At 34.8% G+C, this 16,411-nt stretch overlaps 5 protein-coding genes across 5 annotated transcripts; 4 read left to right on the plus strand and 1 right to left on the minus strand.

The window, feature by feature from the left end:
* Positions 1 to 79: 79 nt before the first annotated feature.
* Positions 80 to 1,456, minus strand: ASCRUDRAFT_7313 (PLP-dependent transferase; the record flags this gene model as incomplete). The annotated part of the gene is made up of 1 exon (XM_020192160.1): positions 80 to 1,456. The coding sequence occupies one exon, from the start codon at positions 1,454 to 1,456 to the stop codon at positions 80 to 82; it is 1,377 nt and encodes a 458-aa protein (XP_020048142.1).
* Positions 1,457 to 2,151: 695 nt separating this feature from the next.
* Positions 2,152 to 3,271, plus strand: ADI1 (acireductone dioxygenase (Ni2+-requiring)). The gene has a single exon (XM_020192931.1). It carries the CDS (start codon positions 2,644 to 2,646, stop codon positions 3,166 to 3,168), a length of 525 nt encoding a protein of 174 aa, XP_020048143.1. The 5' UTR covers positions 2,152 to 2,643; the 3' UTR covers positions 3,169 to 3,271.
* Positions 3,272 to 3,474: 203 nt separating this feature from the next.
* On the plus strand, positions 3,475 to 5,943 carry HCA4 (RNA-dependent ATPase HCA4; the record flags this gene model as incomplete). Its single annotated transcript, XM_020190404.1, has 1 exon — positions 3,475 to 5,943. One exon carries the CDS (start codon positions 3,475 to 3,477, stop codon positions 5,941 to 5,943), a length of 2,469 nt encoding a protein of 822 aa, XP_020048144.1.
* A 312-nt stretch (positions 5,944 to 6,255) lies between these two features.
* MSC1 (double-strand break repair enhancer MSC1) lies at positions 6,256 to 8,634 on the plus strand. Its single transcript, XM_020189140.1, has one exon. It carries the CDS (start codon positions 6,569 to 6,571, stop codon positions 8,435 to 8,437), a length of 1,869 nt encoding a protein of 622 aa, XP_020048145.1. The 5' UTR covers positions 6,256 to 6,568; the 3' UTR covers positions 8,438 to 8,634.
* Positions 8,635 to 9,671: 1,037 nt separating this feature from the next.
* Positions 9,672 to 15,475, plus strand: CDC25 (Ras family guanine nucleotide exchange factor CDC25). Its single transcript, XM_020192932.1, is given in 2 exon segments — positions 9,672 to 10,029; positions 10,042 to 15,475. 2 exon segments carry the CDS (start codon positions 9,756 to 9,758, stop codon positions 15,099 to 15,101), a joined length of 5,334 nt encoding a protein of 1,777 aa, XP_020048146.1. The 5' UTR covers positions 9,672 to 9,755; the 3' UTR covers positions 15,102 to 15,475.
* The last annotated feature ends 936 nt before the right edge of the window (positions 15,476 to 16,411 follow it).

A 16,411-nucleotide genomic window follows, 5' to 3' on the forward strand; every position in this document is an offset into this window, starting at 1 on the left:
AAAACATTTCAAATTGAAAAAAAGGTATTTTTTTGAGGATTAAATCTCATAAGTCTGATAAGTGGGATGTAGGATTAAGTTATAACCCAAGTTCTTTTTCCAATTCATCACAGGCTTGAACAAAAACAGAAACAATTTTGTCAATTTCTTCTTTGGTTACAGTATATGCTGGAGAAAACATCATATGGTCTCCCTTTTTGCCATCGACAGTACCATCTAAACCTAGGATTTGCATACCATCTTTGTAGCAAATGTCAGCTAATCTGTGTCCTAAGTTTAATTTTGGATCAAATGGTTCTTTTGTGGCCTTGTCTTTGATCAATTCAACACCTTGGAAAGTGCCAACCCCTCTGATATCGCCAATTATTTTTGAGTCCTTTAATTTTTCCTTTAAGGAAGCGTTGAGGTAGTCGCCCATTTTTTTGGAGTTTTCGATCAAGTTGTTTTCAAAGATTTTCTTTTGCACAGCCAAAGTGACTTTACAGTTGAATGAATGAGATTGATAAGTGTGAGCAGATGGCATTACACCAGAACCGTTGACAAAAACGTCTCTGACAGCTGGAGAAACCAAAACGCCAGCAATTGTGACATAACCTGACCCTAAAGTCTTGCCAATAGTTTGAATGTCAGGACCTTTGTTTAGAGGCAAGAATTGTTCCCAAGCATGGTAGGTACCTGCTCTGCCCATACCACACATAACTTCATCCAAAACGAATAAAGCGCCATATTTGTGGCAGATGTCTCTAATACCTTCTAAATAGCCTGGAACAGGAGTTGCACAGCCTAAACTTGAGCCAGAGACAGTTTCACAGATAAAGGCGCCAATTGTGTCGGGACCAGCAGATATAAAAGTGTCTTCGACTTCTTTGACTAGTCTGTCTTTATATTGTTCAAGGGATTCATCAGGTTTTCTCTTTTGGTATTCGTAGCATTCGGAGACTTTTAGACATTGTTCTGCTGGAAGGCTAACTGGTTTATAGTTGTAAAATCTGTTTGAGTCAGCAATTGAGATTGAGCCGATTGTAAAACCGTGGTAACTTTGGTTTCTTGAGATAAATCTGGATCTTTGTGGTTGACCATTTTCGATGTGGTATTGGTATACAAGTCTTAGCATATTCTCGTTGGCTTCGGAACCAGAACCAACAAAGACAGCGGCAGCAAAGGTATCCTTTGGAGAATGAGTGACGATAAATTGAGCTAGATCTTCAGCGTTGTGGTTTTCAGTTGTTAGAGGGAAAGAGTAGGCACATTCTTCAGCAGCATCTTTCATCGCTTGGACGATGTCTGGGTCGCCATGACCTAAAGAACCAACAGAAGCCGAAGTGTTACCATCGATAATTTCTCTGACTTCGTGGGTAACAGGGTCTTCAACAGTCAAGTAAATACCCCTACCACCAAGAACGAAAGGTTGGTTTTCAGCAATGACTGATTGGAAAAGATAAGATTTTTGAGCCATTTTTAAAGATTTGAAAGGAGCAGTATGTTGCTAGTAAGGTTGAAAAGGGTTAATTGAATTAGCAGTCAATTGAAGTGAGGATAAAGAGAAGAAAAGAAAAGAAGGGAATGGAAATGGAGGTGGAAATAAAACCGAAGAAAAGCTGAAATATTTATACGGACTGTGATTAGATATGATTTGGGATATAGACACAAACGAGTAAAAATAAGGAGTTGCACTCATTAGCAGAATTGATTCATGTCAAGCTAGCCCAGAGGAAACAGCTCCATAATACAAGCATTGATCTGATATTGGTCAAGGCAATCACAAAAATAAAGGTGGACCAGTCTGGTTAAGCTACTATCTTGTTCTCCAGATTAGCAGCTATAACTATTCCCAAAGTAAAGATAACCCTAACTCTAAAGGTATGCACATAGCAGACTTTGAAACTCTCTGTAGCACCTCTGGGACTTTGGCATTATATCTTCTGTCTCCAAAAGAAGAGGTTTAAAAGAAGTTCAAAAGAAGTTAGTAGAATACCTCCAAGGGGTACTTCCCGATTTGGCAAGTGATTGATCTAGAGCTGAAGACGCCGTTTTGGGAAGTAGCCGTCGCTGGGCTTCAAGCCCAATGAGGAACTGCTGGAAAAGCAACAGAGGAAGCAACAGAAGAAACAACAGGAGATAAATGCTCTTGATATACTCCCAGTAACGACAATTGGCGCCAAAGACTACCAGTTCCATTTTTCGATTACTGCAGTGTCCAGATTTTGCTGCTTGCTGGTCCATCCTGCTTGTTTGGGCAAAATAGGCCTCGATACAATAACAGCATACACACACGAGTAAATTACTTTCGAGAGGTTAAATCCTCGTTCTTGATATCTTGCTTTAAAAACACATTCGCTTGGTGTTTTGCTTTGCTTTCGCTTTTTTTTCGTCTCATCCTTTTGATCCTTTTGATCTTTTTCTTTCTTCTCATTCTCTTCCTCTTCCTCCTCCTCTTTCCACAGCTGTGGCATGCACGTGAGTTCCGTCTCATTCCGGCCCGATGAGCTGCTGAGAAATGACTTTTTGCTATTCTCCTTCCATACTTTTTTCTATCCTTTTTTTTTACCAACAACAGGTATAAATATCTAGCAGTTGATACTGATTTTCTCTGCGCCTGCACTTGTTTCTGCTATTGTTTGACTTGTTTCACTGCTCACCACAATGAAGGCCTATATATACGACGAAGAAGACCTCTCGGACTACCAAAATAACCATGATTCAGGCATTGCTGTGTCTGAAAAGAACCTCAATGACCTAGGCGTTCTCTACTTCAACTACAGCGACTTGAAGGATGTTGACAGCCTTGCTAAAGAGCGAAACTATCGCAACAGAGACCAAATTGTATTGAATCCCCAAACTGAAAATCTAAAACAAAAACTCGACATGTTCATCAAAGAGCACATTCACGAAGATGAGGAAATCAGATACATTATCGATGGCTCAGGCTTCTTTGATGTCAGAAGCGCCGACGAGAAATGGATCAGATGTAAAGTAGAAAAAAACGACTTGCTCATATTGCCTTCAGGAATCTTCCATCGTTTTACTCTAGACTCAACTAATTATGTCAAGGCTTTGAGACTATTCCAAGATGAACCCAAGTGGGTTGCTTTGAATAGGCCTGTTGATCTGTCCAACCAATACAGAAAACAGTACGAGCAGAAATACTTATCTTCAATCACAGTATAATTTGAACAACCCACTCAACATCTACGTCTATCTATATCTCTATCTATATTTATATATTATTAATAAATAAACGTTGTCCATATACACTCATAATCAAAATCCGAGAAAATTGCATAAAAATAAAAAATAAAAAATAAAAAAAAAGAACTCCCCCATTTTTGGCCTCCAAAAAATTTTATTGAAAATTTCAAAATTTGGTTCACTCATCAAATCTAAAATTTATTCTCACTATCTCACTATCTCACTATTTCATTATTTCATTATTTCATTATCTCATTATCTCATTATCTACAAAAATAGATAATAATGGGTAGAAAAAATAAAAATTCCAAACAATCTTTGTCCTCAAAAAAAAACCAGCGTGCAAAAGAAATTGAATATATCAAAAATCTTGAAGCTCAAATAAACGATTTCAATCCAAATGATTCGCTAACAATCTCAAATATTTCTCAATTCTCTCAGTTGCCAATATCAAAGGAAACTCTCAGAGGTCTTACAAGTGCAGGCTTTGTGTCTCTCACTGACATTCAAAAGAAATCAATTCCAGTTTCCCTAAAAAACTTGGATATTCTAGCTTCCGCAAGAACTGGCTCTGGAAAAACATTGGCCTTTCTAATTCCTATAATCGAAAAACTATACAGGAACCAATGGACTGAATATGATGGTTTGGGAGCTCTAGTTCTATCCCCCACGAGAGAACTAGCCATGCAAACATACGAAGTACTAACAAAAATCGGCAAGTACAACTCATTCTCTGCTGGTTTGGTTATGGGTGGTAAAGATTTGAAATTCGAAAAAGATCGTATCTACAAAATGAACATCTTAATTGCCACTCCTGGTAGAATTTTACAGCATTTGGATCAATCTGCTGGTTTAGATGTATCAAATTTACAAATTCTAGTTTTAGACGAAGCTGATAGAATTCTAGATATGGGTTTCAAACTGGCTTTAGATAGTATTTTGAACCACTTGCCTCCAACCAGGCAAACTTTGCTCTTTTCAGCAACACAAACAAAATCGATTACTGACCTAGCTAGATTGTCTTTAATTAATCCTCAATACGTTGATACTGACAATTTATCAAATCAGAAACCACTCAACTTAACAAATGAAAACACCACCACCACCACCAACAACAACAATCAAATCCTATCTGCAACCCCACAATCTTTAGAACAGAGCTACATTATAGCAGAATTGCAGGATAAATTGAACATCTTATGGAGTTTTATAAAATCACATTTAAAATCAAAAATTATTGTGTTTTTTTCCACATCAAAACAAGTCCATTTTGTTTACGAGTCTTTTAGAAAATTGCAGCCTGGAATATCTTTATTAAAACTCCATGGCAGACAAAAGCAAACTTCAAGAACTGAAACAACCTTTAAATTTTCAAATGCTCAGTATTCCTGTCTTTTTGCAACTGATGTCATTGCAAGAGGCATTGATTTTCCATCTGTTAACTGGGTTATTCAACTAGATTGCCCGGAAGATGTTTCCACTTATATCCATAGAGTTGGCAGATCTGCTAGATTTGGCAAATCTGGAAAATCTTTGTTATTTCTTTTACCATCAGAATCAAAATTTATCGACAACTTGAAAGCAAAAAGCATTACAACTATAAAACAATTGAATATAAAACCGTCAAAGCAAAAAACTGTTCAAAAAGAATTACAAGGTTTATGTTTTAAAAATCCAGAATTAAAATACTTAGCTCAAAAGTGTTTTATATCATATTTCAAATCAATTTACACTCAAAAGGATAAACAGGTTTTTCAATTTGACCAATTGCCCTCACAAGAATTTGCAAAATCCTTGGGTTTGTCAGGAACACCTAAAATTAAATTCAAAAATATGAATGAAAATGATATATCAAAATCAAAACAACTTAAAAATGCTTCCAGAAACTTACTAAAATTATCAAAAGCAAATGATGATGGTGAAATCCTCGAGGATAAAAATAAAAAAACAAGAACTAAATATGATAAAATGTTTGAAAGACAGAATCAAAATGTCTTGTCAGAACATTACTTGGGAATTACATCTGAACTGAAAGATATCAACTATGAATATCAAGATAATAAAGATAACAATGAAAATGATGGTAATAATGATAGCGATGATGACGAGGATGATGGCAATTTATTAAAAATCAAAAGAATTGACCATAAATTAGATGATGATGATAATGACGATTTAACTTCATTTAATGAAATCAATACATCCAAAAGAGCATCTAAGAAAGCATTGAGCAGAAAAGCCTCATCTAAAAACAGAGGAAATCCAACAAAACTAGTATTTGATGACGATGGCAACTCACACGCAATATATGAATTAGAGGAAGAAGAAGATTTCCACAAAAAGGGAGATGCAATGGAACAGAAAAAAGAGTTTGTAAGTAAAGAAACTGTGCATATGCAAAGGGCTGATGAAGAAGACAAAATCGTGGCCAAAGATAAAAGAGATGCTAAAAAAAGGAGAAGAAAAGAGCTTGAAAGACAAGCCTTGTTGAATGAAAATGACTCTAAATTAGGAGCTGGAGTGCAGTTTGTTCTTGGTGAAAACAGTGAAGATGAGAATGGAGATGAATATCAAGATGATTATGAAGAGAATGGAAGTGAAAGTGAAGAACCCTTATCAAAGAAACCCAAATGGTTTCAGAATAATAAAATTGGAGGTGAAATCAATGATAGTGAAAATGATGATGGTATAGTAGAATTTGAGAGGCCAGAGACCTTAGAAGATTTGGAGGCATTGACAGCCAAACTTATGTAATACTAATAATTGTGAATTGTTGTAATTTCTTGTAATTCTACTTTGTTTATTGCTTAGTTTTTGCCTATTTTTGTTCGAAATTGGATTTGAGCTTGCTTTTGAGTTACTTTCTTTTGAGGGATGAGAGATTTGGAGGAGCAAAGCAAATATATAAAAACAGAACTTTATATGGGATAGCAATTATATAAATTGGAAAGTGGTTGGAAATTGATGAGGGAATGTGATATTTTTGGACAAATTGAATCATTGGAAAATTGAGTTGATATGAGTAGCAATTTTAGAATTATGTATGTTGTAGTTGTAGTAAACCTAGTATAATAAGGGCATTCTTAAGTATTGAATCATCATTAATTAACAACAAATGGAAATTCATTGAGATCTAAGTTAAATAAGGAAAAATACAGTAAATCTTGTTTTTCGATTGTGATTTAGATTGCTAATAGTGAATTGCTAAATATTTTTTTGAATTTTGTATTTAAAGACAAGTAGTTAAACAAGATCTCTGTTGCTCAATTAAAGACTCCAGATACAATTACATACACTATATATATTTATTGAATTATTGAATTTGTTAATTTATTAGTTTATTAATTTATTTATTAGTTTATTAAATTGCCGAATAAAAATGAAGTTTCTTAAACAAATTGTTATTTGTTTAACAATTTTCGAGGTTTCAATTGGACTCCAAGTTTTTGGTGGTAATAAAAAAGATCGAAAAGAATATGATTATAAAAGCATTGTCAAAACATGGGACTTGGAGGATATGAAAGATTTTCTAAGTGACCATAACGTTGTTTATAATCAACAAAGCAGTGCTGATGAGATCAAGGACAAATTCAACGAACAATGGGAAAAAATTGTGAATTATTATAACGAAAACTATGAAAATAGTAATGTTAATGATTACGATACTAAGAATTTAAAACAGAAATTTTTGAAATCGCCCACTGGAGATAAGATTAATAAGAACTTGAATTCTGACAGCAATTTCAATTTACACTGGAATTTGTTTTCACCATCTAATAAGGAAGAAGAATTCAAGAGCTGGTTTTTCAAATCATGGTCGAAAGATGACTTGTACAACTTTTTGACTAAGAATGGAATCGAAGTGTCCAATACAGTTCGCGATTCTAAGGATGAGTTGGCTAAAATGGTTGAGGACAATTTCGATGAGATTGCAAAGAAATCCAAAAAGAGTGGAAAATATGCTGGGCTGTGGATATTCAGCTATTGGAATGAAAGCTCGTTGAAGCAATGGCTTGATGAGAATAAGATTTCGTATGATGAATCACTATCAAGAGACGAGTTGATTAAGAACGTTAGAGACAATATCTATGATGTTTCAAGGGGTGTTTCGAACAAAGCTGAGGAAGGTAGAAGAGGAATCTGGAATACATTGGAAAATCAGAAAGATACGATTTATAAAACGAGTGAAGATATAAAGAAGGACTTTTTTGATTTATGGAGTAAAGATGATATTTACAAATGGTTGTCAGAAAATGGGTTGATTGATGGTGGAAAGGAAATCCAACGCAACAAAGACCAGTTAATTGAAGTTGCATTGAAGAATAAGGATAAGCTATTTGGCGATTGGAGCAAGTGGAATAACTGGAAAGGAGGATTGGACAAAAGCAAAACCAAGAGTGAGAATTTAATTAATGATACATTTTTGGTTGGAGTTGAAAACTGGCCCAAAGATCGATTGAAGTTGTATTTAAAGAGTCGAGGTGTTTCTTATGGTGCATTCACAAGAAGAAAAGAGTTGGTCAAGTTGGTAGAAGAAAACAAGTTCAAGCCAGTTAAATTTTCAAACTGGGGCAAAGACAGTGTAAGTGGAAACGAATGGATATTTGAAGGATGGAGTGTTGACAATTTGAAAAAGTTTTTGAAGGAGAATAAACAAAGCACTGAAGGAACATTCAAAGAAGTGTTAGACCGAAGTGTGAATTTGTACCATGACTTGCTAAGCAAGAATGAAGAGCTAAAAAAGACAATTAATGAAGAGGTTGGTGCAAAACAAGAGCAGATCAAAAAAACTGGAGAAAGCTTTTGGACACAGATAAAATACTATTTCCCATTTAGTTATTTCAGTGGAGCAAAGACCACACCAACAAATAGAGAAAGCAGCTGGAACGATTACTTTGATTTCAAGACATGGGAGGAAAGCGACTTGGTGAACTACTTGAGCTCATTTGGATACAAGTTGACCGAAGACAAGAAGGATACTAGTGGAGTTGGAACCGAAGTAAACAAGAAAATCAATCAAATCAAGTATTATTGGAATGGTAATGACAACAATGGTGTTGGTAATGAACGTGGATACTCAAGAGAAGAATTGGTTGAATTGGCCAGAAAGAACACTGATTACTATTTAGGGACTAATTTGAGCAAGAGACCAGAAAGCAAAATTGCAAACTTGGCCAATCAGATCCAGTCTAGGGCTTATAGTTTATATAGAGGAACTGGAAGCTATTTACAGAATTTATGGCGTTGAAAAGTGTTCAGGAAACTGGGAAAAAAATAAAACAAAAAAAAATGGTACACTGAGAAAAAAATTAATTTATGTTTCAGTTGTTTAATGTTCTATTAATTTTTTATTTATGTTTGATTTATGTTTAGTTTATGATTTATTATTATGGAATACTTTTATGGAATACTTTTTGAATAAGACTATTCAACAATATGATTAAGGCGTAGCAAAGTTGAACAACCGCAGGAAGGTGCATGTGCAGCTGGAAGGAGCGCTTTGACAGCCAGAGACCAGCAGTATGGATGCGTCTCAAAGCACCTGTTTGCGCGTGTTTAGTGTTTACCATTCCTGCACGTGAGCATATCTGCATACAGTGTTTTCTGGATCAGCGTGGACTAGCACATAAGCGCGCGGCAGAATGCAACAGTCTCTGCAGGCAGTCTGCGGACAAATAGATCCGAAGCGCATGAGCAGTGCACAGCACGCTGTGAGATGCGCTGTGTGACACATTATAGTCATCACCCGCAGATAATTGCGTGATGTGCGCGGCAGGGCTGTTGTGGACGGACTCATGTTGTGTTAGAGGTTGGACGTGCGTGTGTTTAAGCGGAAGTCCGTACTAGCAGGACGGTCGCTAAGCGCGTTCGCTGGGCCTGCATCGGACCCGCGCTGTTTGCTATGGGCGGGCTGGGGCACGACGCGGTTGGCCACAAAGGCTGCCGTTGTTATCAGAGAACAATAAGTGTCCAATTTAACCCTCCAATGTGTCTAATACGGCCGCTTTCATTTTGGCCCAAGCTCCCCTAAAGAATTGCTCCCAAAAGCCTCTGATTCAGATATTCCTCTTCAATTGTTTCCTTCCATTATTTCACTTCATGTCAGAATCGTTATTTTTTCATTCAATTCTAGCTCTTGGGTCTCTTTAGCTGTACATCTTCTTTCTCTCCTGCTTTTCTTCCTTTCCTCTTTGCTCACTGCTCCATCTCTGCATCACTACAGCTGTGTTACAATATATTCTTCATCTGAAAACACCAATAGTATCTTTATCTGAAACTGGTTTTCGATTAACTTCCTTTTCCTCAGCCTTACAAATCCACCTCCCACTTCAATTAGCCCACTAATTCACTGAATTCATTGAATCCACTTATATTTGAACTTAGTGCCTGATATTTGTTTATTTGCTCAACTGACTACTTTGTTTTTTCCACTTCTTTATTTCTCTACTTGTCTACTCTTTTTCTTTCTCTTTTTTTTCTCTTTTTTATTTCTCTTTTTTTTTTAATTTTTCTTTATTAATCCTCGTTTTCTTTCAATTTAATCTCTTTTGTTTGAAATTTTCAAGATGGCTCCTTCTTTATTGGGTTCAAGACTCAAAAGTCACAAACTTTCGTCAAATTCAAATAACAACCCACACAATAATTCACACAATAATTCAAATCCAAGTCCAAGTCCAAATTCAAATTCCTCTTCGAGTTTACCATTAAAAATTGATTCAAAACTATCCTCCCACTCAAAACTAAATCATCCAAATCCGCTCAATTTATCAAATAAAATTATTTCGAATATATCATCAATTTCAAATGATATCAATCCCAATATCGATAACAGTAATAACAATAACAATAACAATAACAATAACAATAACAATAACAATAACAATAACAATAACAATAACAATAACAATAACAATAATAGCAATAGCAATAGCAATAGCAACAGCAATAATAATAATAAAGATCAAAAAGATATACAACAACCCTTTCCATCTCATCTCCAGTCAAAGAATAAACTCTCAATTAACCAATCCCAATCCCAATCCCAATCTCAAACCATTCACAATAATTATGAAAAAATCATAAACGTCATCAAAATATTAAACATTAAACCAGTCGACATTGTAGAAGTCTCCTTTGACTATGTATCATCCCAACAAAATATCCTCTCTCTAAAACAACACCAAATCATCTATGTTCTTGAAAAGGCCTCCTCAGGTTGGTGGAATGGCATTCTACTCAACAATTCAATCAACATCAACTCAAATGATTTCGACTTGGACCTCAAATCAATTAAATCTGTCAGAGGTTGGTTTCCTTCATCCTATACTAAATCAATCAACTTGTCAATCAATTCTGCTCTCAATAAAAACATCAACAAAAACACCCCCAAAAATACTCAATTCATCTCCCACAATCACAACAACTCTCACTCTATCCAAAGATCTCACTCAAATGACACCAACGAACCCAACGAAATCAACCAACCTTTTATCCACAACTCAAACTCATCTCTACCTCTAGCCAACTTGAAACACACCTCTTCTCATTCCTTTGAAAACATTAAAAACTCTTTATCTCTAAAGAAACACATTTCCAACCAAAACTCAAAGCCAATCCAAAAATTAATCTTACATCCTCTTTTAAAAGAAAACCTAAAACCTCTTCAAGGAAAAGTCCTATCAAAAGACCAAGTCATAAAATTCTTTGATGATAACTCCACTTATTTACCAATTGAAAAACCTCTATTTTGGATTCCAAGATTACACCCCAAATCCCTCTCTTTAATTTTTTATAACGTCGAACTAAATTTATATTGTGATCAATTGCCCTTCATGGATTTTCCTCTTAAAAAGAAAATCTATTCCTCAAACCAAACTCAAACTCAAACCCAAACCCAAACCCAAACCCAATCAAAATTCAAATCAAAACCAAAATCCAAACTTTTGCCTCAATCTCAATCTCAATCTCAACCTCAACCTCAACCCATTAATGATGAAAAAAGCACCTTTCCTTCTACTGAAACTCCTCCTTTAATCACTTTCAATACTCTAGTATTCGACCATAAAAAATTAGCCAACGACCATGAGCTACTCGTCTTTGGCCATCCACAACATTCAAAAAATATTTCAAAATCAAAAATTTCTTCATTGCCAAATAGCAATTCATTTTCTAATGCAGGTTCTCTACTAATGCTACCTGGCGTCTTTTATGATGATCCATCTGATATTACAACTTGGGCTGGTTTAGAAAAAAGCTCTCTCTTTTTCATCAATTTATGTATTCTATCTCTTAGAAAAAACGAAAGACAAGATTTTCTAAATTATTTCAACATCACAAGTAGAATTTGTGTTTTGATCCACTTATCGGCAAGATTGCTAAGAAATAATTTGAAAACTTTTGGAATGGATATTGGCTTACAAAAAAGATTAAGAAGAATCGCAAGATCTGTCGCCCAGATTGGTGTTAATGGTAACTTACATTTGACTGAAGCAGAAGTTGAGGATGTTTCCAATAAGGAAAAGCTTACACCCATCGACAAACTCAAACTCGTTCAAGAAGTCCAACAACTTCACGAAGAGCTAGCTGCTTCAGCTGCTTCCGAAAAACTTCGAAAGGAAAAAAATTTAAAGAAACTAGAAAAAAAGAGACCAAAAGTTAATTCTGAAGGTAATCTTGACAACCTTGACGAAGAGACCCCTAAAGTTAACAATGTCCAAGATAATGACAACGATGAAGACTTTGATGTTGAAGAAGAAGAAGAAGAAGACGATAATGTTGACGCTGATATTGATTTTGAAAATGGAGATTCAAACCACAACTCCAACATCAATGGCGTTGAAATTAAAAGCACAACTTCGTATTTGCATCAAGCAGAGGTGGAATCAAACATTTTGAAGAAACACATTTCCGCCTGTGTTGTCACATTCCACAAACTTTACAAAGCAAAAGCAGCTTCACTGGCTAAAAGATCCAATAAAATGGCCTCGGAATTGGCCAATACTGATGATTTCAAACTTCCCCAAGTCTACCCAAGGTTTATTACAGGGTTTTTCAGTGCTGGAAACTGGAAAACACCATTTTTCCCTGATCCTGAAAACCCATTTGTTGATCCCTCAGAGCCTGTTCCTGATTCTGATAAGGAAAAGCAAAGAGAAAGGGAAAACGAAAAATTGCAAAAGGTTCTTTCAAATGTCTCTGGAAATATAACGAGCAGGAGAACCTCCATTTCCTCAGAGAAAAAAACCGCAAATGTTCAGAAATTCGCTGCTAAAAAACAAGATAGACCCAGTTTGCTATTGAACAAGGACTCGTTAAGCTTACTAGTCTCGAGAACTAAAAATCTTATGGATATTTTGGATGTCATTTCAGATGTTATAAAAAACTTCAATTCACCAAAACGAAACCTAGATGATATCAATGATTATAAAACCTTTGACGAGACCAACCAGACTAATTTGTCCATCTTAACTAACGTCTATAAAGCATTAACGGTTGCTGCAAAAATCATGGATGTTTTAGAATTGTTCGATTTTGGAGTTTTCAATAGACATTCGGAATCTCCACCTCCAGATCCAGAAGAAACAGGAACTATTGAAACAAATGGCCATAAAAAAGGAATGGTTGCGTATGCTTATCCCATTTTAATCGAGTTTTTTGAAATCAAACAAGAGCTTCATAATTCTATCAGTAGCTTAATAATGTGTGCACAGGAGATCACATTGGATGATCCAGAGGTATTTAAAAGCATGAAAGAAGAACCAACTACATCGCCATTTGCAGACCTCGGAACCCATGTGGGTTCTTCACAGATTGAGATTTTAGCTGAAGAATTGAGAAAAGTTTTAGTTTTGGAGGATGTTGAAACATTGGACAGCCTGTACATTGATGCTTATGAAGATACAAGAAGCTCAATCGAAAGTATCAGGAACAATTTAAATATTATCAACTATATTGTTGGACAGTTGGTCGAAGAAAGAGAAACAATTTTGAATTATGCTACAAGAGTTATGGACACAGCCAACCCAAATATCGAAATGATAAGAAATGAAAGATCTGGTAGCACCGCAAGCATAATTCATAAAACTGATTCATACGATCAAATTTCTTCTATTCATCATACTTCAGCTTCATACTATAATAAACAAAATCAAAATAATAGAAACTCTAGTGGCAAAGATCAACCATGGTACTTGGATGCAGATGAGGAATATGATTTGATATATGATGTAAATGGCCAAATAAAAGGTGGAACGAAAACCGCATTAGTTGCACATTTGACACATCATGATTCACTTGATACTAATTATAACAACATTTTCCTATTGACATTTAGAAGCATAATGTCGCCTTCTGAGTTGATAGGGCTATTAATTGACAGATTTAATAATCATCCGCCTGAGGGATTAACATTTGAAGAGTACGATATATGGGTCAAAAAAAAATCGTATCCAATTAAATTAAGATCAATCAATATCATGAGAATGTTGTTGCAAAAGTTCTGGATCAGCACATATTATAGTAAAGAGTTGTTTGAAAAATTGACAACATTTGTCAAGTTTTTATTACAGCAAGATTTTCCAAGTTCTAAAACCATCAAGAATTTGCTTGAGCAGAGAACGAAAGACTACAATACATTTTTGAAGGAAAGAATGAAGAGAAAACATCAGCGTCAAAGCGAAACACATCATAAACACTCGAATATCAATGAAAATGATAGTGATGATGATGATTATGAGGTATCAGAAGAGTCGTTAATCGGTATCAGTGATATCACAGGTACAATTGGAAGTATTTCGTTGAATCAAGATGATTTGACCCCCATCATGCCAAGATCATTGAAAAGAATCAAATTACTTGATATTGATTTTGTTGAGTTTGCTCGTCAAATTACTTTGAAGGATTCAAAATTGTACTCAAAAGTTACTCAATTACAGTGTCTTGATAGAGCGTGGGGTCATAAATATGGTTCAATGGGTGGTTCCCGAGCTATATCTGCATTTATTTCAAATTCTAATAGGTTGACAAATTTTGTCTCATTTATGATTTTAAGAAAAGCAGACATTAGAAAAAGAGTTAATATTATTAGGTACTTTGTTGCTGTAGCAGAAAAATGTCGTCAATTTAATAATTTCTCTTCAATGACAGCAATTTTTGCTGCTTTTACCTCATCACCAATTCATAGATTGAAAAAAACATGGGCTCAAGTGAGTGAAGGAACAACCATTTCTCTTGGTAGAATCAATAAATTAATGGATCCTCAGAGGAATTTCACTGAATATAGAGAAGTTCTTCGTAATGTTCAAGGTGCCCCTTGCATTCCATTTTTTGGTGTTTATTTGACAGAATTGACATTTATTGTTGACGGAAATTCGGATTACTTGCATGAAGATCAAAATATGATTAATTTCAGCAAGAGAGTTAAAACTGTTGATGTTATTAAAAACGTTATCAAATTTCAGTCAATACCATATGCATTCCAAGAAATTCCAGAAGTTCAAAGTTTCTTTGACAATTGGTTTGAAGAAAGTCCAAGTATTGATGCTCAATATGAATTATCCATGAGGCTAGAACCAAGAGAAAGTGCATCTAATCATTTTAATAGAGCATTTATGACCGAAATGAACATTAGTTCAAGCAGTAGCGTCATGATCAATAATAATGCGAATGCCGGAAATGCTGGTGGTGATATTCACAATAACACAGGTAATCCTCTTACCACACATAGTTCTAATCCAATATCTGTTAGTGATTCTGCCTCGGATATCAAAATCAATAGCGTCTTGGAAATGCAATCTACTAAAAGTAGTGTTATTTCCACAGTTGACACTGAAGTTGGATCTGTTTCTAATTTGGAGACTCTGTCCATGATGGAAACCCCATCGATTAAGAAGGAATTGGCTGATCCTAAATAAATAATCCAACAGTGCTATCAGGCTGTAAGCTTAAAACGAAGAAAAACATTGCAGAGAAATCCCACTATCAAGTCTCTGAATTTCCTACACTTTAATTTCATTTTATTTTTTTCTATTATTTGGTCAAATTAATGCAATCCTAGCACGATTCTACGCTTTTTTAAATGATCTTCTAAATACTTTTTTAAATACTTTGTTGAGTGCGAGAAATGTGGCAAGACTTTTTTGTTTCAATTAGCTAATATCTTTTTACATACCGTATTTGTTATATTTTTCTTCCCTAGTTCTTTGTGTGCTTTTACTTATCTATTTACTTATACTTCACCTCTCTATTTATTTTGCAGTGTCTATCTACCATAAACATTATTTTTTTCCAGATTTAATTTACTACTGTTTTTTTACATCCTTTAATACTTTACAAATGTCTTCTTTTGCTTTCATTTCTGGCTCCAAAAGCCCAACGCTTCGAGCTTCCCAAAACAGCTGTGGATCACGTGCACAAGGACTTTGAAAATTGAGTGGAAATTGTAGAAGCATTTTTTGTGTATTTCACTGTTGTTTTGTAAATTGCACTTAATGGCTATTTATTGAATGTTTGTTGAATGTTTGTTGAATGTTTGTTGAATGTTTTATGCTCGCAGCGAGATATTGTTTGGCCTACATCAGATTATGGCAAATATTAAGAGTGAATGGAAGGAATGAATAGAGCATACCGGTTTTGTTCACCAAACAGACAGCTGGTGTTACGGAGTTTGCTGGATTTATTTGTAGTTCTCTTGAAGACTACCTGAGGCTAAAGCTAGAATTAATGCTGAGTTTGACAAGTGTTATAATTAATTTACTCTGTGGGATTTCAGTTTCTTTTCAATCCGGTAAATTTGACGCTGCTTTTAGCACATGAGGCTTGTGCTAAATTTTCGATAACTGTTGTTGATTGCAGCTTTATAATTCCATGAATTAAAGTAATTTTTGATAAAAGCTTGTTAAAGATGCTTATATTTTAACTAACCTACAGTAAAGAAATACGATTTATTCCAATAGAAAATGCTACTAAAACTTGAAGAATATGATTTGCCAATAATCAGTCAAAAAACCGATAGAATGATAAAATAATAATGAAATGCCTTAATTATATTAATCTTGTTTTTTACCTCAATTATCGCATCAAGTTCAAAGATTTGTCTTAATGTTTTTTTTCAGCCCAGCAAAAAAACAAGACATTGAATTCAGTTATTATAATTGATATCTTGGTTTTCTTGGTTTTGTTTAAAATTTTCTTATTTTCTATTTGGTTAGTCTTGGCAAGTTCA

This window comes from Ascoidea rubescens (genome assembly GCF_001661345.1).
Source record: "Ascoidea rubescens DSM 1968 unplaced genomic scaffold ASCRUscaffold_4, whole genome shotgun sequence".
NCBI lineage: Eukaryota > Fungi > Ascomycota > Saccharomycetes > Ascoideales > Ascoideaceae > Ascoidea > Ascoidea rubescens.

Excerpts from the sequence above, each read along its gene's own strand:
- MSC1 (XM_020189140.1), top strand. The coding sequence starts at position 6,569 with ATGAAGTTTCTTAAACAAATTGTTATTTGTTTAACAATTTTCGAGGTT.
- CDC25 (XM_020192932.1), top strand. The coding sequence starts at position 9,756 with ATGGCTCCTTCTTTATTGGGTTCAAGACTCAAAAGTCACAAACTTTCG.
- ADI1 (XM_020192931.1), top strand. The coding sequence starts at position 2,644 with ATGAAGGCCTATATATACGACGAAGAAGACCTCTCGGACTACCAAAAT.